This window comes from Thamnophis sirtalis, unplaced genomic scaffold, assembly GCF_051295495.1.
Source record: "Thamnophis sirtalis isolate CommonGarterSnake01/CBP01778 unplaced genomic scaffold, rThaSir2_p1.2 scaffold_15, whole genome shotgun sequence".
Lineage (NCBI taxonomy): Eukaryota > Metazoa > Chordata > Lepidosauria > Squamata > Natricidae > Thamnophis > Thamnophis sirtalis.
The window spans coordinates 25,059,903-25,086,061 of record NW_028261395.1 but is presented as its reverse complement, the minus strand read 5'-3'; the positions used below and the strand labels follow the sequence as shown (position 1 = coordinate 25,086,061).

Below are 26,159 nucleotides of genomic sequence, written 5' to 3'. Positions count from 1 at the left end.
TAGGTTGAATCTCTCCTTGGTCAAATTCCATTCATTATTTCTTGTCTGGCCTTCAGGTGCTTTAGAAAATAGCTTGTCCCCTCCTCTCCGTGGAAGACTGCAATCATGTCTCCCCTGGTCCTTCTCTTCACTAGACTAGCTATGCTCAGTTCCTGCAACCATTCATATGTTTTAGTTTCCAGTCTCCTAATCATCCTGGTTGCTCTCCTCTGACTTTTTTCTAGAGACTCAACATCTTTTTTTATAGTGTGGGGAGCAAAACTGGATGCAGTACTCTAGGTGTGGTCTTACTAGGGTTTTATAGAGTGATATTAGTACCTCACTTGATCTTGATTGTATCCCTCTGTTAATGCAACTTAGGGACTGCATTGGCTTTTTTGGCTTCCGCTGCACATTGATCTGGAGGACTTGAAGATCTGACTCCCTTCCCAAGCCTTCAGAAGGGTGATTGGGGCCTTTGTTTGGGGCTTTGGATGTTAGGATTCATCATCTATTCTTGTTCTTCATCCTTTGTATTACTTTATTATATGGTACTTTTTGATACTGGGTTTTACTGTACACCATCAAGAGCTAGTATGGAGTTGGGCAGCACCTTTGTTGTAGTTTGTTGTTAGTTGCAAAGTCATGTCCAACAAATCACGACCCCCATGGACAATGTTCCTCCAGGTCTTTCTGTCCTCTACCGTGTTTTGGAGTCCATTTAAGCTCATGCCAACTGCTTTGGTGACTCCATCCAGCCACTCATTCTCTGTCATCCCTTTCTTTTGCCCCCAATCCTTCCCAGCATTAGCCTCTTCTCCGGTGTGTCCTTCCTTCTCATTGGGTGGCCAAAGTACTTGAGTTTCTTCTTCAGGATTTGGCCTTCTAAAAAGCAGTCAGGGTTGATCTCCTCTAGGACTGACTGATTTGATTGCCTTGCAGTCCAAGTGACTCTCAGGAGTCTTCTCCAGCACCATAATTCAAAGGCCTCAATTCTTTGGCACTCAACCTTCCTTATGGTCCAACTTTCACAGCCATAAGTTGCAACTGGGAAAACCATCGCCTTGACTATATGGACTTTTGTTGGCAAGGAGTACTTTAGGGCAGTATCTAAGTTGAGTAATTGCATTTCTAATCACATTTCAAACTTCCTTGTTGGGAGAAGTCAATGTGTCTGCTGTCAGTCAGGTCCTTTCAAATCCTCCATTCTTCTTTAATCAGCATAGCTGTAAACACTTTGAGACAAGGTCTACCATCTTCAGACATCCATATTTTTAACCTGTATATCTAATGCCTGAGAATTAATGACTGAATAACAAAAACGAAACCTCTATGCCCTTTTTATTGCTAAGTCGCTCATCCTTCAACACTGGAAATATAAATTTATGGTTCCAATTACTCAGGGGATTGAAGAGAGGATGTTACTCATGACTTATGAACGAGTTGTTTACCTACATAGATTATATATAGTCAATTATAATGAAACATAGTCCTCTTTTATTGAAAGTGTTGTGTAGAACTTTATATAAATGTAGGAGAAGTCCTTACGCTTCACACACACAGACCTTGCTGATTTTTGGGATGTTGGAAAGGAGAAATTAGCACCAATGCCATCTTGCTATCTAGAGGGCATATTACTACCATTAACTTCCAAATCTAGCTTCATTTTCATCCCTACAATAGGCTCTCAAGGAATTTAAGGCTACTTTTCATATTTTCAACTTTACACATATTTTATGCTTTAATTAACTCAGTGTAATTGTTGTGTCCATTTCGAAATCATGACTTTGGGTAGCTAACAACAATTTTAAATATCATAAACAACACAGGTGTGGCTTCAAACATTTCAGCAGAAGGTTCTCTGCCTGTTTGCTGGGTGGGCGTGGCCACATTGGGCATGGCCTAGTTGGCCTCCTGCACCTCGTCAGGGGGGCGTGTTTTCTCCTTCCCCAGGCTCCGGAGGCTTACCTCGAGCCTCTGGGAGGGTGAAAACTGCCTCCTCTGGGCTCCAGAAGCCCCCCAGAGGCTTGAAATGGGCCTCTTTCCAGCCTTCCAGAACTTCCAGGAGGCCCATTTTTCCCCCTCTCCAAGCTTTCTCATGGGCCCTGGACTTCACATCCAAAATTCATGGAGACTCCTTGGGGGGGGGAGGGGATGGGGGGAGGGGATGGGCGGGGCCAGCCAAGGGTGGGATTTGGAGGTTCTCGCAATCAGCTATAACATTAACCACGGGTTCTCCTGAACCTGGACGAACCCATAGCAGCCCACGTCCAAAACAACATCACAATAAATGAATTGCACTGAAGTGAATTTTAAATTGTAAGCCACTCAAAGTCATTGACTAAGTCATTGACTATGATTGATTGATTGAATGAATGAATGCATGCATGCATAGGCTATTCTCCAAAGCACCTGAGGGCAGAACAAGAAGCAACAGGTGGAAACTAATCAAGGAGAGGAGCAACCTGGAACTAAGGAGAAATGCATGCATACATGCATATGTATATACATACATGCATAAAACTAAAAAGTCATCAAAGTAATATCAGCATAGCAATTTCACATGCTCTGCCATAGATACCATACCATACTTCCATGCCAGAAAGTAAAGAGCTTTGATAGTGAAGGGCTCAGCCACTGACATCACCGTTGCCCAGGGGACACCCAGTTGAGGGCTCCTTTGATGCCCCCGTCACATTGTCCACTGAAATGGTACCTATTTATCTACTCATAGTCACCCACTTTCGAACTGCTGCGTCGACAGGAGCTGGAGGGAGTGATGGGAACTCACTCTGCCACACGGCAGCAAGTGGGTCTCAAACACAAACCTGCTGATTGTTAGCCCAGGGTTCTTAACCACATGAACCTCCTTCCATGCCACATATTCCAACCCTCATTCATGGCAACCTAGTCCTGAAGACCTTACAAAATGCCAGCAGGTGCAGAGCCAATCCAGTCTGTGTGGGAATGATGATGCCATGGGCAAGGGCCATGTCCAAGAAGTCTCTCTTACTGGGTCCAGCCAGATGACACTCCAGAAGACATGGGACCCACACGTATCCCTCCTACCAGATCTAATGTGATGGCTAGAAGTGATGAGGGAAAGACAGTGCCTCAAATCACCAGACCCCCTCACATATACCAAGTTTAATTGATTTATTTCTGCCCAGATTACTACCAACTTCTCATTTGAGGTATTTTATCCTTCTTATCATATTAATGACTGAAATCATCAACTCTTACTTATTATCAGGGTCTGCCACAAAGAAGAGGGGGTCAAGATATTCTCCAAAGCATCTGACAATAGGACAAGAAGCAACAGGTGGAAACTAAACAAGGAGAGAAGCAACTGGAACTAAGAAGAAATTTCCTGACAGTTTGAACAATTAATCAGGGGAACGGTTTATCTCCGGAAGTTGTAAATGCTCCAACACTGGAAGTTTTTAAGAAGAAATTGGATAACTATTTGCAGCCTTGCAGCCATCTTTTCTTTTGGGTCTTTGGCCTGCCACACATTCTGTTATTCTGCTATGCATATTCTATTGTGGGAAAATGGGAGGGGGATTGTAAGTAGTGAGATACTATGGAGCCATAACAAAATTCTTTCTAGAAAGCCAAGGTCATCCTTTGTCTTTGTACCTCTGCACCTAACTGGAACTGGAAAGGTGGAACTGCCAGTATGGCAGTGGAAGATTGGACCATGTGATGAACTTGTGGGTGGGGGGCAAGATCTTGAACTTTCAACTAGGTGGGGAAAGCCAAGAAGCTTTCAGATTTGGGTTTCCCCAGATGTGCCAACATGGCTCTCTTAATAAATTGGAACTTTGAGGAATACTTTTCCTTGGACTCTGGTTTACTTTTGGATGCTATTTGGAACCCTGACGTCTATTCTATTCTATTCTATTCTATTCTATTCTATTCTATTCTATTCTATTCCATTCCATTCCATTCCATTCCATTCTTATCCATGATGTTAGGCCTTATTTAGGGGTTTGTAAAATGAGATAATTAAGGTATTTTTTTTTAATTTAATTTTTTTATAACTACTATCAAACACAATTTTTATTTCTGTAGCCACATTTAAGGACACAGAAAGTGCCCTGCATACTTTTTGGGGGTATTTGTATCAACGGCTACAAATTGATCTACTTTCTTGTGAAGAAAGCAATTCACAAAGTTGAACAAACAAAAGCCTTTGGACAATCAAAAAAACTTTTGGTTGAACTCATATAATTGCCACCGAGTCCCAAAGGGTTCCCTCTTATTTAGAATCACTAGGCATCTGTGAAGTTTGCCTTTAGGTTACCTTGGTGAAACAATATTAATAGGATTAGTAGTTAGTAGTAAATAAAACAGAGATATAAAAAATAATCTGGGGATTGCCAGAGCTTTGATTTGGATCATCTGTTAAGTGGCATTTCGGTAACAAATGTTTGCCAAGAGCAAAATTCCAATACAGATCCATGGATTTCTGGTCTGGTGAACCATCAGAACCACTTAAAGATAAGTAAACAGACCTCTGATTAGCTTAGCAAAGGGTATCAGGATATTCCCTTGTGTTCATTTCTGGAATACACAAGAAGTCATGCAACTTCAATAACTGAGTTATTTTGGAATTAAAATAGGCTACCAACTTCATGAAAGTTGAGAGGCTGCTAAGACATAAAAACCCAGTGGAACAACATGGTAACAATGGAAATGCTGCTGCTGCTGCTTTTTTTTTTCTTCCCTGAAAAAGGAAATTAGACTACAAATTGGAATTATCCTAGAGCAACACCAACAAAAAATAATAATCAATAAGGCTAGTGCAATTTATCAAAAAGCACCTTCCTACTTCAGGAAGGCATGATTCTGTCAGATTCGTTTTTACTCAATTTTATAGCCACAATTTTGTTTTCTGAGCTAACCAATTCAGCAAGATATGCGCATTATGTCCGCATTTCCGGTGCAAGCAGTTTAAGATGTCACCATGCATATGGGTTTGCCCTTCTTCTGAATATTCCACAGGTTTGAACATGGTAAAAGATGTTGACAAAAATGGTGTTGAGACTTTTGAAAAAGTGCAGTGAAGAGCAACAAAGATTATTAAAGGCCTGGAGACAAAAACATATGAAGAACAATTGCAGGATGGGTCTGGCCAATCTACGGAAAAGGGGCACTGGGGGTAACATGATAGCAGTATTCCAGTATTTGAGGGGCTACCACAGAGAAGAGGGGATCAACTTATTTTCCAAAACACCAGAAGGCAGGACAAGGAACAATGGATGGAAACTAATCCAGGAGAGAAGCAATCTGTAACTAAGGAGAAACTTCATAACAGTGAGGACAATTAACCAGTGGAAGGGCTTGCCTTCAGAAGTTGGGGTGCTTCATCACTGCAGGTTTTTAAGAAAAGACTGGACAGCCATCTGTGTGAAATGTTATTGGGTCTCCTGCTTGAGCAGTGTTGGACTAGAGGCTCCCCAAATTACCTTCCAGCTCTATTCTGATTGATTGATTGGTATACGCATCAGTAAATTCTGACTGGCTAATCACCTCATCCTCTCTATTTCATTCATGATTTGTTCAAAAACCTTCATTGATAATAAATAATTGGTATAATAACTAAGTTACCAGCACCCTTTCTTCCAGCTCATAAAATAATTATTGGAGCTTTTTCAAATACTCAAGGACTAATCCATTTTTTTCTTTCAAAAAGCCAATATTTATATCCTTCATTTCTTAAGAAATAACTATAAATGGGAGCCAGCTGTCTTCTACATACCAGAAATCAGTCACATTCCTACTATAAGAATTCCGCAAATCTCAAGTATTGACGGCCATCCCATCGCAAGATTTGGATCAAATAAGAAGCGACCCCTTTTGCTTTCCTCTGGGCCCTAAATGCTAACCTCACTGTTATCACTGCAGAGGCAATGTTTTGATTATCCTGGATTTATTGCTTTGCAAGCTTCCTTTTATAATCTGTTAAATCAAGTCTCTTGAAATGATACACACAGTCCAATACAGGAGAAAAAATGATAACAACTCATGCCGTTGGATAACCAAGAAGGCCTGATGCAGTTCTTTCTTCAGTTCTCACTCAGTAGCTGCCAAAAAAGCCAACACAGTTCTAGGCTGCATAAACAGAGGGATAGAATCAAGATCAGGTGAAGCATTAATACCACTTTATTATGCCTTGGTAAGGCCACACTTGGAATACTGCATTCACAGTGTAAAAAAGAAGTTGGGACTCTAGAAAGAGTGCAGAGAAGAGCAACAAAGATGATATGGGGCAGAGGTGGTATTCAGCAGGTTCTAACCAGTTCTGGAGAACCTGTACCAGAAATTCTGAGTAGTTTGGAGAACTGGTAAATACCACCTCTGACTGGCCCCACCCCTATCTATTCTCTGCCTTCTAGCTGATTGGGAGAATTTTGCAGTATCCTTCCCCTGGAGTGGAGTGGGAATGGAGATTTTACAGTATCCTTCCCCTGCCATGCCCACCAAGCCATGCCACACCCACCAATCCCCGCCCAGAGAGCCGGTAGTATAAAAACTTGAATCCCAGCACTGATAGGGGACTGGAACATGAAAAACAGTTGCAGGAACTGGGTATGTCTAGTTTAATGAAAAGAAGGACTAGGGGAGATGTGATAGCAGTTTTCCAATATCTCAGGGAATTCTCTAAAGAAGTTTGGATCTATGGTATATACTTTATGCTCTTTTGTTCTAAGTAAAGTTTCTTGTTAAGCAGTTGAGCAGTAAAGCACATGGTGACTGTATTCTTTGTTTTCTCTGTGATGCTATATATAAACAGAAATTATTTCCTCCCTGTGACAACTTCTCAAGTACCAGAAGATAGCTATCATATCAACATTAATCCTTCTCTTTGTTAGTCTAGATTAGGGGTGTCAAACACGATTTCATTGAGGGGCGCTCCAGGGTTGTGTTTGCCTTGGGAGGCTGGGGGGCATGGCCAGCTCGGTGTCACTCATCGAGACTCCATTTTTGGATGCAATGGCCTCCTGCAGGCTTCTGCCAGTGAAAATGGAGCTCAGACAGGCCGTGTGCGGCCCACCTAAGCTCCATTTTCAGCCGTGACACCTCCTGCAGCCCTCTGCTGCTCCGTTTTTGCTGGCAGAGGCACCACAAGCTAGTTCTTGATTTTTTCCAGACTGGGCCCACAGACCTTGAATTTGACACCCCTGGTCTAAACATACCTAGTCCCTTTAGCTGTATATCATAGGATAATTTAAATAAATTTTACCAATTGATTTAGCAGTCTAACTGAAGTAGAATACAAGTACAGCTTTGAGAATAGCTTTAGCAAATTCTCTCTCTTTCCCCCATACACCTATTTTAAAAAATACCTGGCTAGTAAATCACCTACGATTTCCACTACCGGTTCAGGTGAACTGGTCCGAACCGGCTGAATACCACCTGTGTTCAGAATGGTCCAGAGCTCAACTTCAGATGGCAATAGAAGGTAAAATAGGAATTATTTTCTTACTCTTAGTGAGTGGACAGGATCACTGTAAACTTTTTTTAATCAAGACGTATGGAAAGAGGATAGGATAAGGTTACATAAATTTCACCAACTGGATTGCTTTACCTCTTTAGAATCCAATTTATCTTCCAAGGCTCCTATATGGCAGAGATTGTTTCAATTTCTTACATGTGAACTGGTGAAGTTTCTTTCTTTAACCAATATTAGAGAAGGATCAGATTGCTTGAATACAAATTTCTTTCCAATTCTAAACCTAGCATTACATGGAAAGTGTCGGATGCAAATCTTTGAGGCTTTAAAACAAAGCAATCCAAGGCAAAACTTATTTCAACACAAACACACAAAAAACAGCCCTCGATCCAAAATCTGCTTCTGGCATTTAAAAATACTTCCTGGGAAACTACAAAGTCTGCATTCATTTTCATCTGTATTAATTGGCCCAAGATAGATCAGGGGTGGGCTGCAAAGAGTTTGCAGGGGTTCAAGAGAGCCTCTAGCTAAGATTCTGTGCAGTTAAGAGAACCTCCAAATCCTACTCCTGGCTGGCCCCACCCATGCTGCCCCTCTCCTCCCAGGAGTCCCCACGCGGCCCATTCTGGATGCAGGTAAGTGCAAGGCATGCGAAAGAACTAGATTGTGCAGAAATGAACAGGTTGACATTGAAAATAAAGGACAAAGAGGAATCAGTGTACTACAGGACATGGGGGTGATTTTATGATTAGCTCGAAAAGAGATACAAATAGAAAGAGAAAGGAACAAAACATTAAATAAATAACTCAGATGTCACATTATTAAATTAGGAGGGGAATAAGAAAGCATTAAAATAAAAGTATATAAATGGAAAAATGATATAAGCAGAATTAGAAATAAAATGTAAATTATTTGTATGAAAATATAAAGTTGGGATTGCTGAAATGCCACCCTGAGAGCCCATTAGAGAAAGTAAATAAGCAAGGGCAACAACAGAAAGGAGGGGAGATGATGAGGGAAAAGAAGAAAGGGTAAAGCAGAGAAAGTAAGGATGGGGAATTAAGAGTAGGAGACAGGGTAAGAAAGAGGAGAAGGAAGGAGGAGAGCGGAAAGAGAGGGGAAGAAGAAAGGAGGAAGGAGAGGCGGAAATAAGAAGGTAGAGAAGGGAGGTTGAGAAGATAGAAGGTGAAAGATAGTTGTAAAATAAGATGGAGGCAAGAAAATGACCCAAGCTGTATTACATATATTTGTAAAAATAATTATAGAGACTAAAGATGAATAGACAAATGTTAAATAGTAATTCCAAGAATGCACAGTTGTGAATGAATTTGCAAGGGGGAAAAAAACTTTAGTTCAAAGAAGTGCAGAATTTGTGCAGAGGCTTGGAGAGGTCGAAAAATTGGCCTACTGGAAGTTCAGGAAAGCTGGAAATTGACCTGTTTCCAGCCTCCAAAGGGCCTCCAGAGCCTGGGGAAGCTGTTTTCACCCTCCTGGAGGCTCGAAGAAAGCTTTCGGAACCCAGGGAGGGCAAAAAAAAACCCCAACTGTGGTGCCTGGGGCCAACTAGGCCACGCCCAGCATGGCCATGCGGCATGCCCACTCAGCGAAGAACTGGGCAAAGAACCCCTTGCTAAAAAATTTCAAGCCCAGCCCTGGATCACATGTTTTCAACTTCTCACAACTTGATTATGGTGGGCAATTTAAAAAAAGCATAAGAGGAACCTTAAAATGTATAGCAAGTCTTTACAATCACCCACATCGGATAATGGATTCCATTTAGAAAGCAAAAATTAAAAAAAACCAGCCTGAAATAAGATCTCTAGATATTTTATTGTTTTCCTTGGGCATTAATGGGGTGGTTTAATATTTCCTGCACTTATCGATGGAACTGTGCATCTTCAAAATACAGGAAAGTTTAAACTCATGGTTTCCTTTTATATCTCAAATTAGTTGGCTACCACTGCTTTATAGGGATTATTAATGCATCTGTTCTGGGCCTTTTGCCCTTCACCATTTGTCTCCGAGATCTTGCTCCAAACTGAGTTTCTGCTGGATTTTAGTTACATAAAACTTCCAAAGGGATTTGGCTTCCATTCTCCTCATAAGCTCTTCTTCAGACACACAAAGGTTTTTTTGAAAAATGGGCTCCTATTTATCAAATGACATGCTTAATTCTAACTCTTGGCAGATATAAGCACATTTCCTTCATCGGCAGCTGCGTCCCCGTAAACATGTGTCCCACTCTTTAAATATTTTGAAAAAAGTCTTTCAGTTGCTCCTATAGAGCATAGAACAATAGTGTCAAACTGTTGTAGATCTGAAGGTGATTCAAAATTAAGCTAAAGGTAAAGGTTCCCCTCGCACATATGTGCTAGTCGTTCCCGACTCTAGGGGGCCGTGCTCATCTCCGTTTCAAAGCCGAAGAGCCAGCGCTGTCTGAAGACATCTCCATGGCCAGATGACTGGCATGACTAAATGCTGAAAGCACACAGAACGCTCTTACCTTCCTGCCAAAGGTGGTCCCTATTTTTCTACTTGCATTTTTTACATGCTTTAGAACTACTAGGTTGGCAGAAGCTGGGACAAGTAACAGGAGCTCACTCCATTATGTGGCGCTAGGGATTCGAACCGCTGAACTGCCAACCTTCTGATCGACAAGTTCAGCATCTTAGCCACTGAGCCACCCTGTCCCTCAAAATTAGGATTGACCGAATAGTCAATACTGAGTGAAGAAAACCTTCAGCTTGATCACTCTAGTATTTTGATGTTTCAGAAGTCAGAATGCCTAGCAGCTTTTAAGAAAACTAGTTGGTTGAATAGCAATAGCAGTTAGAAGCCACATCATGCAAAAGCCAAGGGATCAGTTTTGACAAAACTCAGCAGCACTTTTTCATGTGGCTTTTGATTAAAATAGGATTGCCAATATGTTCACTGACGTCCGATGATGGATATGGCGGCGGCGGCGGTGGCGGAAGAAGAAGAAGAAGAAGAAGAAGAAGAAGAAGAAGAAGAAGAAGAAGAAGAAGAAGAAGAAGAAGAAGAAGAAGAAGAAGAAGAAGAAGAAGAATTGGTTGGACCCAACTGATTGAACTCTTTAGACAAGCACAACTGTGCTTGTTCTTCATATGTTTTTGTCATCAGGCCCTTAATCATCTTTGTTGCTTTTCTCTGTACTTTTTCCAAAGTCTCAACATCTTTTTTGTAATGTGATGACCAAAACTGGATCCAGTATTCCAGATGTGACCTTACTAAGGCTTTATAAAGCGGTACTAATATTTCACATTATTTTGATTCAATGCCTGTTTATACAGCCCAGGATTGTATTAACTTTTTTGGCTGCTTCTGCACTTGGCTGGGTCATGTTTAAGTGATTGTCCACTAAGACTCCAAGGTTCCTCCCACAGTGACTGTTTTTGAGCCAGATGTTGCCTAATCTGTACTTGTACCTTCAGTTTTTCCTGCCCAGGTGTAAAACATTGCTTTTCTCCACATTAAATTTCATGTTGTTGGATAGGATAACTGTCAAGAGTTTGTAGTGATCCAGCCAGCACACCAGCAAATAATTCAGCAGAATTAATTTATAGAAGAAACTTCTTTATATACAATAATATAAAACATGATGCATGCATACAATACCCATGCAGCTCTTGCAATGTGGTAGAGAAAAGAAGTAGCAAGTACAAGAAGAAGAAGTAGAAGCAAGGACAAGTAGCTGAATCAAGCAAAGACAAAGAAACTCTTATATACACAGAACAGTTAAGCTGAGCAGCGCCCAGGCTCCGAGTCCTCTGACTTGGCTCACAACAGATCCCATGTCTCAGCCACCAAAAAGTGCCCATTGGCTAACTTGTTGTTATTGATATTCGGGTTCATAATTTCTTATCCACTGACAATAACCTATTTGAAATAGCTGCTTATTTCCTCCACTTATTTCAAATAACCATTGATGTCAAACAGAGAAAAAGTCCTCTAATTTTACAAGAAGGATCAAGGTTTTGAAAACGCCTGCACTAATTTTTCTGAACTTCATCTATGGGTATCTTTAAGTTACATATTTATGCCCGACTTGCTAACTCGTGCGATGACATTTCTAACATCACAGTCCAAGCACAAATCCATCTCAGATATCTGTAAAAAAATGTGTGGGTGAATAGCTGAATTTCTGCCTGATCAAACACTACAATCAGGGAACGTTTGAGCTAACATTCCACATCGTAGAGATTCAGTATACTTATATTCCCCTGCGGACATTTCTGTCAGGGAAGTTACAGTATTTCTGTGGAGTGTCGTCAGGCCTGGAAGGCATCTTTTGCATTGGGCCTTCAAGCCCGCCACATATATTGCTGTGGGAAACTGGAAGGGGGGATTATATGGAGTGGGCTAGATATAGTCAAAATGACATTCTTTCTCAGAGCGTCAAGGTCATCCTGCCCTGCACCTGGATTGGCGTGACTGAGAGGTGTCTCCAGTTGGGACAGTGCCTGATTGGGCCATGTGATTGACATGTGGGTGCTGGGCAGGGTGGAAGCTTTCAGATTCAGGTTTTCCCAGATATGCCAATATGACAACTCAAATAAAATGGAACTTTGAGGAATCTCAAGCCTCGGAGTCAGTGGTGGGATTCAAATAATTTAACAGCCAGTTCTCTGCCCTAATGATTTCTTCCAACAACCAGTTCAAAAAACTGCTCAGAAACTTAACAACCGGTTCTCCCGTAGTGGCACGAACTGGCTTAATTGCACCACTGCTCGGAGTCTTCTTTCGTTAGGGCTGTAACTTGGAACCCTGACATTAACCCGAATCTACAGCATCTTGTTGGACACTTCCCTGGGGAAGGATACTGTAAACTCTCCATTCCCACTGCTCTCCAGGGGAAGAATACTGCAAAATCTACATTCCCACCCCACTCCAGGGGAAGGATACTGTAAACTCTACATTCCCACCCCACTCCAGGGGAAGGATACTGTAAAATCTACATTCCCACCCCACTCCAGGGGAAGGATACTGTAAAATCTACATTCCCACCCCACTCCAGGGGAAGGATACTGTAAACTCTGTATTCCCTCCTGGTCAGCTGGCATTTACCGGTTCTCTGAACTATTCAAAATTCCGCTACCGGTTCTCCAGAATTGGTCAGAACTTGCTGACTACCACCTCTGGTTCCTGTAATCAAAATTATGATGCTTGACAATTGGTTCATATTTATGATCACCACTGTGTCTCCAGGACATGTTATCCCTTTTCCCCTCCTTCTCACAATGGGGGAAGTTAGAGTCACTTAACAACCGGGTTAAGTGCAGCGCCATGGTAGCACAGTGGTTAGAATGTAGTACTGCAGGCTACTTCTGCTGATTGCGAGCTGCCAGCAGTTCAGCAGTTCAATTCTGACTGGCCATTGCACCCTCCCCTGAGGTCAAACACAACCCTGAAGCAGCCCTTAATGAAATCAAGTTTGACACCACTGGTTTAGATGTAACTTTCCATGCTAAACTAAATTCAGAAATAAAATCTAGACATCATTGCTGGTCCCTTACTGTGATTAAGAAAGAAAAATCAAACAGTATTTTCTTTCATGACCTCTGCCTTGAGACACCCACAGCAACGACCAAACCTTCCAAAACAAGTGAAATTGTATATTTGAGAAATTCCCTCGTAAAACCTGCAATTGCTTATTACCCTATTTCTTAACTGGCATTACAATCTAAGCAACGTCACAAGGTGTCAATGATCTGCAGTCTATTTAACATCATGGCTATTTATTTTTATGGGCTCTCATTATTGCTCTTTGCCCTAAATTAGAGGTACATTCCTGGCTGCAGTTTCCCTGCTCTGCCAATTCAACATTGCTTTCCTTATTTAATTTCCAAATCACGCTTCAAACCTTTGTCAGTCAAAACTACACAGCCACACATTAGAATGGTTACAGATAGCATGAAAATTAAAAGGGCCTCGTGTTGAATCCCACTCTTCTGTCTAGGCAATTTACATGAGTTCTGTCAGCCTCTGCTTTGCTGCTGCTTCGGCTGCCATGAAATGGGGAGGGAGGGCATGGTATTTGGGAGGGGTTACTTATTGTGCTGGAGGAAGATTGTGGAGTTCTGCTGCCTGTCGGACTACGCATGCAGAGGAGGTTCCCGCCACGGCTAACGGCACCGACATTCCATCTTGGTGATGCCTTTCGAAGTTATCTCACACCTGACACTTAGGAGAATTATGATTGGACTGTAACTGGGATGCCAAGGGGTGGGGAATGGGTTATTTTATATATCAATCGCTTTCGCGCCTAAATAATCAGTCTTCGCTTTGCTACGCCTTTAATCATTTATAATTAGTAAAAGTACACTTGATTTCTACCTAGGGAGTCTCGTGGTCTTCTTTCCTAATTACTCAATGAAGAGGTGTTGCCTTGCCTTCTGGTGCTATAGAAAATAAGTTGATCCCCTTTTCTGGTGCTACAGAAAATAAGTTGATCCCCTTTTCTTTGTTGGCAACCCCACAAATACTGGAATACTGCTATCATGTCCCCTCTAGTCCATTTTCCCTTTAGACCAGCCATACCCAATTCCTGCAACCATTCTTCACATGTTTTGGTCTCCAGGTCTTTCATCATCTTAGTTGCTCTTCACTGCACTTTTTCAAAAGTCCCTTTTTTGTAATGTGGTGACCAAAGTGGATCCAGTATTCCAGATGTGATCTTACTAAGGCTTTATAAAGTGGTACTAATACTTCAGGTTATTCACATGATTTTGATTCTATGCTTCTGTTTATAAAACCAAGGATGGTATTCGCTTTCTTGGCTGCTGTCGCATATGGCTTGCTCATATTTAAGTGATCATCCACTAGGACTTCAAAGTCCCTCTCACAGTGACTGTTTTTCAGCCGGGTTTCCCTGCCTAGGTATAAGGTAAAGGTTCCCCTCACACATATGTACTAGTTGTTCCCAACTCTAGGGGGCGGTGCTCATCTCCATTTCAAAGCCGAAGAGCTGGCACTGTCCAAAGACATCTCTATAGTCATGTGGCCAGCATGACTAAATGCCGAAGGCACATGGAACACTGTTTCCTTCCCACCAAAGGTGGTCCCTATTTTTCTACTTGCATTTTTACAAGCCTTCAAACTGCTAGCTTGGGAGAAGCTGGGACAAGTAATGGGAGCTCACTGTTACGTGGCACTAGGGATTTGAACCGCCGAACTGCTGACCTTCTGATCAACAAGCTCAGCGCCTTAGCCACTGAGCTACCGCTTCCTAGGTGCAAAAGACTAGGTGTAAAACCTTGCTTTTCTCCACATTAAATTTGATATTGTTGGATAGGGCCCCATTGTTCAAGTCTGTCAAGGTCTTTTTGGATCCAGAGCTTGTCTTCTGTCTCTCAAAATGAATAAATATACTGATATTTCAGTGTATTATTCATTTGTGTTCAGTGATGTGATGGGAAGTGTCTGTTTTGCTTAGTGGCATGCAATGACTAAAATTGTTCCACGGTGCATTCTGTTTTTCAAGAGCTGCAAAATTCAGACTCGGCGAGTGATTTTTTGATTGTTTCTGCAGGTTCACCCCATGACATCTTCCTGTGGGTGGGAAGACCAAAGGTCCCTGGTGCTTTCTCAAAAGGGGCAGACACTTAAGGACCCACCTCAGATCTTTTGAAAAGACACGTCAAAAAAAGATACCTTTATTGCCAGTTATGCATGGCATGGGGGTTTTCATTACTGCATCAATGCAAACTTATTTTCACCCAAAATTGATCCTCGTATGCAGCTTTCAAGTTTCACAAGGCAACATTTGCCGACAATAAAAAAAGAGTTGCCAGACAAAGGGAACAGCTAAAGAAACAGGGGTCGACTTGGAAGTAAGGCCACAGCTGGATGATGAATAGCCTCTCCCATAGGTAATAAAAGAGGAGCGAAAGGGGAGTGAAGTTTGCAGCAGACAATTAGTTCGCTTAATTGGTTCGTGAGTCTCCAAGACTCCTTGCCAAGTTCTGCAGAGATCGGCCTGGCAGCTCTCCAAGCCAGATAAGGTCTGTGACTGTAAATCCTCCCTTGAAAAACTTTGCTGGATGTGAATGAGCAGAATTCACAGTCAATTAATAAAAGGGGATTTTGTCGGGACAAGGAATTTGCTTCATGCTTTTGGGAAGCCTGGGTAAGAACAGAACTTTATGTCAGGCTTGGAAGCCATCTTTGTATGGAGCCTCAAGCCTGCCCCATATTCCAATATAGTCTACTATGGGAAACTGGAAGGGGGGATTGTATGGAGCTTGGGAAATGTGCAGCCATAATAACATTCTTCTTAGAAAGCCAAGGTCATCTTTGTCTACGCACCTGGATGGATGTGGATGGGAGGAATCTTCCTTCATGTCAATGACTGATTGGACCATGCGATGGACTTGTAGGTCCTAGGTCAGGGTCTTGAACTTTCAACCAGGTGGGGAAAACCTGGAAGCTTTCGGATTCAGGTTTTCCCAGATGTGCCAACATGGCTCTTCTAATAAATTGGAGTTTTGAGGAACCCCTTGCCTTGGATTCTGATTTTATTGAGGATGCTATTTGGAACCCTGACATAAAGAAGTTTAAAAGATAGGTGCCGCTCACAGAAGCAATGCTAACAAGGGATCCTGCTTGTCTTCCTCCTTCCTGCCAGGGGCAAAACAATGTATGATATTTAATGTCCCTTTTCTTTCCTTGTTTCGTTTTTTTAAAAATCCTCCCGTTTGAGATGAACCAGACATTTTTTTCCCCTGGCCTGGTTTCAGCAAATAAACACACATCTGGAATCAAAGAGTTTGTTTAATTGAAAAGGGCTCATTTGGCTAAAATGGTGAAATCATGAAAAATGGCCTGTCTTGCTAGCTTTGAAAGGCAGATGATGAAGCAGTTTGGCTACAGATTTTTACCATCCATTCAAATGTATTGAGATATACACCTGCTCCCGTCCCTTGCATGCACATACACCCCCCCCCCAATCTGGGGTGAAATACTACCGGTTTGGGCTGGTTTGCCTGAACCAGTAGTAAAAAATGCTACTGATTCACAGAACCAGTAGCAAAAAATACTTTAAAAAGAAAAAAAAATGTTCCGATCATCGCACAGCTGATCTTCGGAATTCTTTTTTAAAAACCTTTTAAGCATTTTTTTTTTACTACAGGTTCTCTGGAAACGTGAGGGTGTGTATGTGTGTGGGGGGTCATTTTTAAAACCTACTAGGCCAAAAAAAGGGGGGTGCTGAGAAAGAAAGAAAGAAAGAAAGAAAGAAAGAAAGGGAAAAAGAAAGAGAAAAAGAAAGAAAAAGAAAAAAGGGAGGGAGGGAGGGAAAAAGGAAAGGAAGGAAGGACTACAAACCTGGCACTAAACACAGCTTCAGAGGATAAGGGACCTGGAGGTCGTCTAGTCCAACCCCACTCCAGCAGGACATTGTTAGTTTCTGTCTTTTGATCCCCCAGTTACATGACTACATAGCCACGCCCACCCAGTCACATAACCCCGCCAAGCCATGCCCACAGAAGTAAAAACAATTATATTTCACCACTGCGCCCCCCCGCCATCAGTATGAATGATTATTAGTTTTTGTTCCTGCGAACAAGAACTCAAGGGGTGGGGGGAATCCTGGTTCACTTAATGTGCTGTCCCACTTTGGGTAATGAAACATCTGCAAGGAAACAACCAAGCTCAGAGAGCACCAAGGACCCCTCATTTCAATCTTGAGCTACAAATATTCTCCTTTTTTGGCATTTTTAATCTGTCCAACTGTCTGTTCACTTCTAATGCTCTAGAGCAGGGGTGTCAAATTCAAGGCCTGCCAGATGGATCTGGCCCATAGGGTATTTAAATCTGGCCCACAGGGCCAGCCTGGGAATATCAAATGTGGCCGGTTTCGGCCTCCCCAGCCTCCTCCAGCACTCTGCCATCCAAAAAATGGATCCGGGAAGGAGGAAAACGGGCCAGGTGGTAGCCTTGGGAGGCCTCTACATGGCCCATTTTGGGGGCAGAGTGCTTCTGGAGGCTGGGGAGGCCATAACGGGCCACATGGGGGATCTGGGGGGGCTCCACATGCCCCGGGTTGTCCAGTAGGGTGCTGCAGGAGGTGTCCATCCCTTCTTCCCTCTGCTCCCCATCCTTCTGCCAGCCCACAGAGAACTGCAATGCTGATCCAGCCCTCAAAGAAATCCAGTTTGACACCCCTGCTCTAAAGATAGACAAACCAACAGCAGTTTCTGAAACAACTTTTTTCATTCCACAGGGAGAGAAAAATATATCCACCTTTTCACTGCTCAGACTCTGGACCTTTCTGCCCTGAATAAGATTAAGAGAAGGACAACATACATTACAAATGCCAGTTACTGTAATAAAGATTGTCTCTACACATCTGGCTGAATACCATCACTGCTAGATGATGAGTTTCATCTCAAATGCCTCAGTGTGGCTCTACAAGCCTGGTGCAGAGGTGATATTCAGCTGGTTCAGACCGGTTTGGGTGAAATAAATATTTTTGACGATCAGTTGGCCTCGACCACTCGCCCCGACCTTATACTGTTCTTTATTTCCTGCTTTCTAGCTCATCACAATCGCATGGCACAGCTGATTTCACCCCCTCGCTGTTCTACTTACCATTGCTGACTTGGAAGGTAAATAGCTGAGCTTCTAAATGCTCCATTTTCAGTGCTGCACACAAAGCATGCGCTCACCGAACCAGTTGTTAGACTGGCAGCATCCCACCACTGGCTGGTGGTATTAATTGGGCAATGTAAGAGATCATGATCATAAAAGATTTCCGGAGATGTTAAGAACTTTATAAAAAAAATGATTGCTACAGTCAAAAGAGAAAACTGGATTCAGGAAATATTGTGCTTATGCACTGAGATCATTGGGAGAAGCATGGTCGAGTTGGGGAGACAACATAGTCATTGCAATGTAAGACTACCAGTGAGCTCAGGTTTTCTTGTCTAATCGCTCATTCGTATTCTTGTGATCTGGTAATTAACTTCTTCTCCGTCTGTGCTACGTGTCCAGACAAGAATCCAGTTGGGACATTGGAAGAAATGTATCAGTTCTCTGTCCATGGACTGTCTCTTATCTAGATTCTTATTATCTGCTCCTGGATAGGGAGTAAAAACCACTGTAGGCTTTCTGATACCAAAAGAACTTCTGATTTTATAGAGAATAATTGAGGGAACTTCAGTGCTCTCTGAGCTAGGTTGTTTTCTTGCAGATGTTTAATTAGAACAGAGTAGAACAGAACAGAATACAACAAAGCAGAGGTAGAGTAGAGTAGAGTAGAGTGGAGTGGAGTGGAGTGGAGTGGAGTGGAGTGGAGTGGAGTGGAGTGGAGTGGAGTGGAGTGGAGTGGAATGGAATAACAGAGTTGGAAGGGACCTTGGAGCTCTTCTAGTCAACTCCTTGCTTGGGCAGGAAACACTACATCACTTCAGACAAATTGTCATCCAATCTCTTCTTAAAAACCTCCAGTGTTAGAGTATTTACAACTTCTGGAGCAATTTTTTCTATTGATTAATTGTTCTCACTGTCAGGAAATTTCTCTTTAGTTCTAAGTTGCTTCTCTCCTTGATTAGTTTCCAACCATTGTTTCTTGTCCTGCCCTCAGGTGCTTTGGAAAATAATTTGACCCCCTCTCCTTTGTCACAGCCCCTCAAATTCTGGAACACTGCTAAGGCATTATAAAGTGGTATTAAGCAATTGCTTACTATTTGCGGAGCTTGGATTAAATCTATTTCATGATTTTTCATTTTAACAACATGGTATACTTTAAAAAACTAACCAAAACAACAAAATCATTTTTTCTTTGTTGGATGTCTCACAATATAGAAAACTTCATGTAGAAACAGGAGTAAATCAGCTGGTAACAATAAAGTGCAATTCACATTAAGGAAAGGGACAAACTCTTGACTAATCATGGTAAGTTGCTATGTAAATTACACAGGAGATTCTGAGCTATCCATTGCAATTGTAAAGAGATGAAGCCCCTGCAGTAAACTGGGAAAGGAATCTAGCAACTGTATCAATAACAAAGACTGCAAACTATTTGTCATTGATAGTGTGTGAAAAATAACTACCTTCTGGGAAACAGAACTCTTTTGTTCCATTTTTGTTTCCATGTTCCATTAGCATGTTTTTAACTAAGTGTTGCAATGTAGTGGGGTGACAATCCGTTTGTTTGCCTGCCTGCCTGCCTGCCTGCCTGCCTGCCTGCCTGCCTGCCTGCCTGCCTGCCTGCTTGCCTGCCTCTCTCTCTCTTTCTCTTTCTCTCTCATCTGCCTGCCTGCCTGCCTGCCTGCCTGCCTGCCCGCCCATTTGTGTGTCCATCCATCCATCCATCCATCCATCCATCCATCTACCATCTGTCTGTCTGTCTGTCTGTCTGTCTGTCTGTCTGCCTGTCTGTCTGTCTGTATCTCTCTCTCTCTCTCTCTCTCTCTCTCTCTCTCTCTCTCTCTCTCTCTCTCTATCTATCTATCTATCTATCTATCTATCTATCTTGCTAGCTAGCTAGCTAGCTAGCTTTCTATCATCTATCTATCTATCTATCTATCTATCTATCTATCTATCTATCTATCTATCTATCTATCTATCTATCTATCTCTCAAGAATAGGTTTTTTATTTTAGATTTGTCCATTGGTGTGTTTGTGTGTGTTAAATAATAAGACTGAGTTTGAGATTGCAAGTGGATGGATTTGGCAGAGAGAGAGAGAGAGAGAGAGAGAGAGAGAGAGAGAGAGAGAGAGAGAGAGAGAGAGAGAGAAGGAGGAGGAGGAGGAGGAGGAGAGGGGGGAGGGAGGGAGAGAGAGAGAAGAAGAAGAAGAAGCAGGAGGAGGAGGAGAGAGGGGGAGGGAGGGAGGGAGAGAGAGAGAGAGAGAGCTTAAAAAGTCTGAAGTCAAGCTAAATGCACTTCAAGTAAACCAGAGAGGAAAATGTTATCCAAGGCTCAATTGACCACTTGTAGGTTATTTACTTTCAAAGAAAGCATAAAGGAAAGGATGCTTTCCAGGTGTGGCGAATGGAGTCTAGAATCCCCCTCTTGGAGACCCCTCCAGTTTCCCCATAAAATGCAAGGACGTTTTCTGAGCTAAAGCATCCTTAATTGGAGTCAAGGGTGTACTGAGCAAAGAATGAAACACATAAACATGCCATCTTGGAATTCCACCCTTGAGGTTTTCCTATTCCCTGAACGATCCGCGTCTCACGTAGAAGAATGAACCAGCAATTGCGTATGTAAATATTGGTGGCTTTCTGGGAAATCTTTGCAACCCAAAGTCAGAAGAGACTGACCACTGCCTTTATTTCGTCTGTTTACTTTATTGTCATTGTACGTATATACACAGCATACCCATACAATGAAATTCACATAACACCCAGAGACCAGGCCCAACACACATGACAATCCCCAAACATCCACCCACCAAAACTTCCCCGCCCCTAAACCACCCAAGCATCCATACAACAGACCAAGAAATGCTGACCAACAGCTCACTGATGGTGGCCCTTGAGTTCATTGTTGAGTGCCATTGTAGCTCTGGGATAAAAACTATTCAGAAGATGTGTGGTCCGAGTTTTAATTGTTCTGTATTTTCTTCCAGAAGGCAATAGTCCAAAATGATTGTAAGCAGGATGGGAGGAGTCTCTGAAAATGTTGTGAGACTTCCTCAAACAGTGAGATGCAAAAGTGTTGTCCAGAGTTGGTAACTGGAGCCTGATGATATTCTGGGCAGTTTTAATGATTCTCTGTAGAACTTTTTTGTCCACTGCAGAGCTGCTCCCATACCATGCAAGAATGTCGTATGTCAGGACATACTCAATGGTGCTGTGATAGTAGGTCAGAAGTATATGCTGGGATAGATTTATCTTCCTGAACATTCTCAGGAAGTACAGCCTCTCCTGGGCCTTCTTTGCATGCATGTTAGCATTCATAGTCCATGAGAGGTCCTCCGAGATATAAATGCCCAGAAATTTAAAACTATCAACCCTCTCCAAAGGGGCTTGTTTACACGGCACGGAATCTTCGGGCAAGGAGCAAAAGCAGATGTGAATTGAGTTTCCTTTGGGCTCAGATGGAAAAAACCCTCCCCAGAACCAACTCATCGGGGCTTGCTCAGATTATGATACATGCTAATAGTAACACATGTTGAAAAAAAATAAACTGAAGTGAACCCTCCCCCTCCCTCAATATTATCATCAAACTTTTATTATTTTTATTCCAGTTGTGGCGATTACTTCAGACACTAACTGGATACTATGAAACCATGTGATCGGGCCAGCCCGCAGGCCGGATGAGTCATGCACTGGCTATACCCATATAAGGCAACTGGCAGTTGGAACAGAGTTCTTTTCAGTTGGGGAGGGGGAGTAGAACATCTAACTCCTTAGAATTGATGTGTGTTAATATAATACTGTATAAGAAATACTGATGATCTGATGGTCATTTTGAAAAATCCTTTCTTAGCAAGCACCTAGAAGCCTAGAGGAACATACATGCCAAATTTCAAGTTTGTAAGCCTAAGTGTAGAATATGACTTTTCTCACCATTGAATTGCATTTTGTTGGATAAGTCCCAGTGTTCTAAGTCTGTCTACATCCTTCTTCATTGCTCAAGGTTGAACCATCGTTTGGAAAGCAGTCACATTCATCCCCCAAACATAAGAGTTTATTTGCTTGTGCACCAAGTTCATCAGAGGTCATCTTTCCCTACTTTCTTTCAATATGAGTGTCAGAGAGGACCTTCCCTCCCTCCAGCTTCCTGTCTCCCTCCCACCTTCAGCTCCAGGGTGATAGGATTAAGACATGGCCCTCAGGACACAATAGGATTAGCCCTCTACCCAACTCACCACATGGCACCTCGGAAGATTACATCACCCAGCAAGGCTCAACCAAGTTTGGGACTCAGGACAGCCTACAGTTGCCCCTGCATGGCCCCATGGGAGTCTGACAACCAATCAGAATGCAAGTCAAATTCAAAAGCCCAGTGAGGGCATAACACACAAGCACTCTCAGCATCTCTTCCCTTTTTCCCCCAGGACCTCAAACCTTGTGGTCCTGTCCATCATCAATAAACCTTTTTTCCAAGCAACTTCCATGAATCCAGTGTCTTTAGCAATAGCAATAGCAGTAGACTTATATACCGCTTCATAGGCCTTTCAGGCCTCTCTAAGCGGTTTACAGAGAGTCAGCATATTGCCCCCAACAATCTGGGTCCTCATTTTACCCACCTCGGAAGGATGGAAGGCTGAGTCAACCCTGAGCCGGTGAGATTTGAACCGCTGACCTGCTGATCTAGCAGTAGCCTGCAGTGCTGCATTTAACCACTGCGCCACCTTGGCTCCTCCCCAGCCTTGGAACTGAACCCAGAAGGATGTTTCTTCCAACACTAGCTAAGGCACTGCTTATAAATCCCTCCCCGCTCCATAGGATATTTAAGTGTGTAACAAATTCACCAAAATAAGATCATATCTACATTTCCCTCCTAAAAGTTTCCCGCTGTGAATAAGATTACACACTACCTACATACCAGTGGTGGGTTTCCATTATTTTACTACCGGTTCGCTCATGGCGTGCATGCGCAACACTTCTGTACATGCGCAGAAACATCCAGGCGGGTGGGCACAGCCTCCCGCCACCGCTATTACCGTTTGCCCGATCTGGGCTGAACTGGGAGCAATCCACCTCTGCTACATACCATTCAAAACAGACAATCAAAAAGCCCAAAAGAAAGAAAAAAGACCAAAACACTTCCTCACCTGCAATCAACACCCAGATGAGCAGAGATTAACCCCAAAATTAACACTAGACCAAGAATTAAGAATTAAAACATAGCTCAATCAAGGAGACAAACAAGCTAACAGCAAACAACAAGCCTAATGAAAGAACCACCAAGAACAGTCTCACCAATACTGACAGGGCAAGCCACTAATTGTTCTGACCTAGGCTTCCCAAACCACGAAACAGACTCCTTGTCCTGGCAAAAAACCCTTTTTATTAAGTTACTGTGAATTCCTCTCATTCACACCCAGCAAAATCTTTCAAGGGAGGATTTACAGTCACAGACCTTATCTGGCTTGGAGAGCTGCCAGGCTGATATCTGCAGAACTTGGCAAGGAGTCTCGGAGAGTCACGAACCAATTAAGCAAACTAATTGTCTCCTGCAAACTCCACTCCCCTTTCGCTCCTCTTTTATTCCCTATGGGAAGGGCCATCATTGTCCACCTGTGGCTTTACTCTCTTGCTCCTTAGCTGTTCCTTTCGTCTGGCAACTCTGTGCATGCACACACTGGGAACAGGCTCCAGCTGTTCTTCTGCCTCACTGATGTCTGACTCCGAAGGCAGCTGATAACTGTCAGACAGCCCTGGCCCCATCTCTGCCTCTGACACAGAGTCCTCATCTGAGCCTTCCCCAGACTCCAGGACTGGCCCAGGTTTCTCCCCAACCTCCTCACTGTGCTGCCAGCTCCACTGGTCACTGGCGGGCCACAACACTACTATATAAAAATAAGAGTAAATTCCACTCCCTTCTAATAGTGATGATGTTACCTAATTTGGCAATGAAACATCTACAAGAAAATAATAAAACTCAGAGAGCACCAAGCACCCCATTATTATATTCTCAGGATCTGATTCAAAGTTAGTTTCTTCTTAAGGTTACTATGATGACCCTAAACACTCTAATCATTTTACTCATTACTCATCCATAACTTTCTTTCCATTCAACATTTAAACTTTCTAGCACATTTTCACAGGCGCGCAGGTCTTTGTATAGGAGAAAAAAAGATTTGGAGAAGAACAATATGCTAACCATAATAAATACATTTCCAAAATGTAGGTCAGAGATCACCATGAATCAACTTAGTAAGGAAATTTGGAGCTGTTTATTTCTCTGGAACTTTATGTTCAAGTCCCAGACTGTTTTCAAGAACTCCAGGATCTTCTCCTAAGTCCTAGGAGATCATAAGAGATAACCTAATATCCAAAGGGATCATTTGTGTTTCCTGTGCACCTGCTTATAAAGCATGTAGTCCTTTCTTTGGCTGGTGTATTTGCTACCCTCCGTACAATCTCCATTGAAAAAAATAAACAAAAAAGAATCTCTCTCTATATGCAAATCAAGGCCACTGTCATTTGTTTCTGCTGTAGAAGAACAGAAAACACTAACTTTCACCTTTTAAAAACAAATAGAATGTGTTTGCAATATTTCCTGTACTGCATAGGAAATTTTCCCATAGCTTTTTTAACAAGGAGTTAATCCATCAATATTCTATTGTTAAGACACAAGGAGGGAGGGAGGGAGGAAGGAAAGCAGGGAGGGAGGGAGGGAGGGAGGGAGGGAGGGAGGGAGGGAGGGAGGGAGGGAGGGAGGGAGGAAGGAAGGAAGGAAGGAAGGAAAGCAGGAAGGAAGGAAGGAAAGCAGGAAGGCAAAGAGAAAGGAAAGAAAGCACGCAGGAAGGAAGGAAGGAAGGAAGGAAGGAAGGAAGGAAGGAAGGAAGGAAGGAAGGAAGGAAGGAAGGAAGGAAAGAACAAATAGAATGTGTTTGCAATATTTCCTGTACTGCATAGGAAATTTTCCCATAGCGTTTTAACAAGGAGTTAATCTATCAATATTCTATTGTTAAGACACAAGGAGGGAGGGAGGGAGGAAGGAAAGCAGACAGGGAGGCAGGAAGGGAGGAAGGAAAGCAGGCAGGCAGGGAGGGAGGGAGGAAGGAAAGCAGGAAGGCAGGAAGGAAGGGAGGAAGGAAGGAAAGCAGGAAGGCAGGCAAACAGGCAGGGAGGGAGGAAGGAAAGAAAGCAGGAAGGCAGGGAGGGAGGAAGGAAAGCGGGAAGGCAGGCAGGCAGGCAGATAGGAAGGAAGGAAGGAAGGAAGGAAGGAAGGAAGGAAGGAAGGGAAACAGGGAGGAAGGGAGGAAGGGAGGAAGGAAAGCAGGAAGACAGGAGAGGGAGGGAGGAAGGGAGGAAGGCAGGCAAGCAGGCAGGGAGGGAGGGAGGAAGGCAGGAAAGTTATCCTTTTCCTATGCTTTTTATATTACTGATTTGTAAAAAGACTGACTTGAAAGGAAAAGTACTGAGATGAATGCAAACAGAAACTGCAAATGAAATGTGTTTCAACGTTTTTTCTTACCAAGAGAGTTGCAAATTTCTTGAGCTCATCAGTGACACATATCTGTTAAGAGAGACTACCAGTAATCGTTTCTTTGATGAAATAAAAAGTCTAATAGATTCAGCTGTTGCCAATAGAGAGGACTATTGGCGCTGGTTTAAAATAACGACTTTCTAATTTAGACAAGTATTCTTACGGGTGGTACATCATCCTCAGACGGCCGACCGACTGAACAGAGCTGGCATGATGTCTAATGATCAAATGAAAACGCTTAGCCTTTATAGGAATTCACAAAAATATGGCTTTACATAAACATGGCTGAATTTCTGTTTACCTCTGTGGTGGGTGAGGTTCCTTGTCCCAGAAGGCAGAGGTGTGTAGGACATCTGACTTGAGGTAGAAATATCTTCCATGGAATCCTGTAACAATAAAAGTGGAATAATTAATATTACAGTGTATACAGATACCCGTCGACTTACAACATATTTGTATAGTGACCACTCAGTTACAACATCAATCAGAATCAATCAATCAATCAATTAATCAATCAATCAGAATAGATGTTCTGACAGAGGCTTCCCAAGCAAACTCCTGGTCCCGAGGAAATCCCCTTTTATTAATTT

General features: G+C 42.7%; 1 protein-coding gene across 2 annotated transcripts in view; it reads right to left on the bottom strand.

Annotated features, from left to right (window-relative positions):
• LRMDA (leucine rich melanocyte differentiation associated) overlaps positions 1 to 26,159 on the bottom strand; it is a 944,373-nt gene that overhangs the window by 113,727 nt on the left and 804,487 nt on the right. For both annotated transcript variants that reach the window (XM_087701792.1, XM_087701791.1), the window contains exon 6: positions 25,871 to 25,955. In XM_087701792.1, the coding sequence (XP_087557918.1) occupies positions 25,871 to 25,955 (85 nt within the window). The remainder of the gene's footprint in view (positions 1 to 25,870; positions 25,956 to 26,159) is intronic.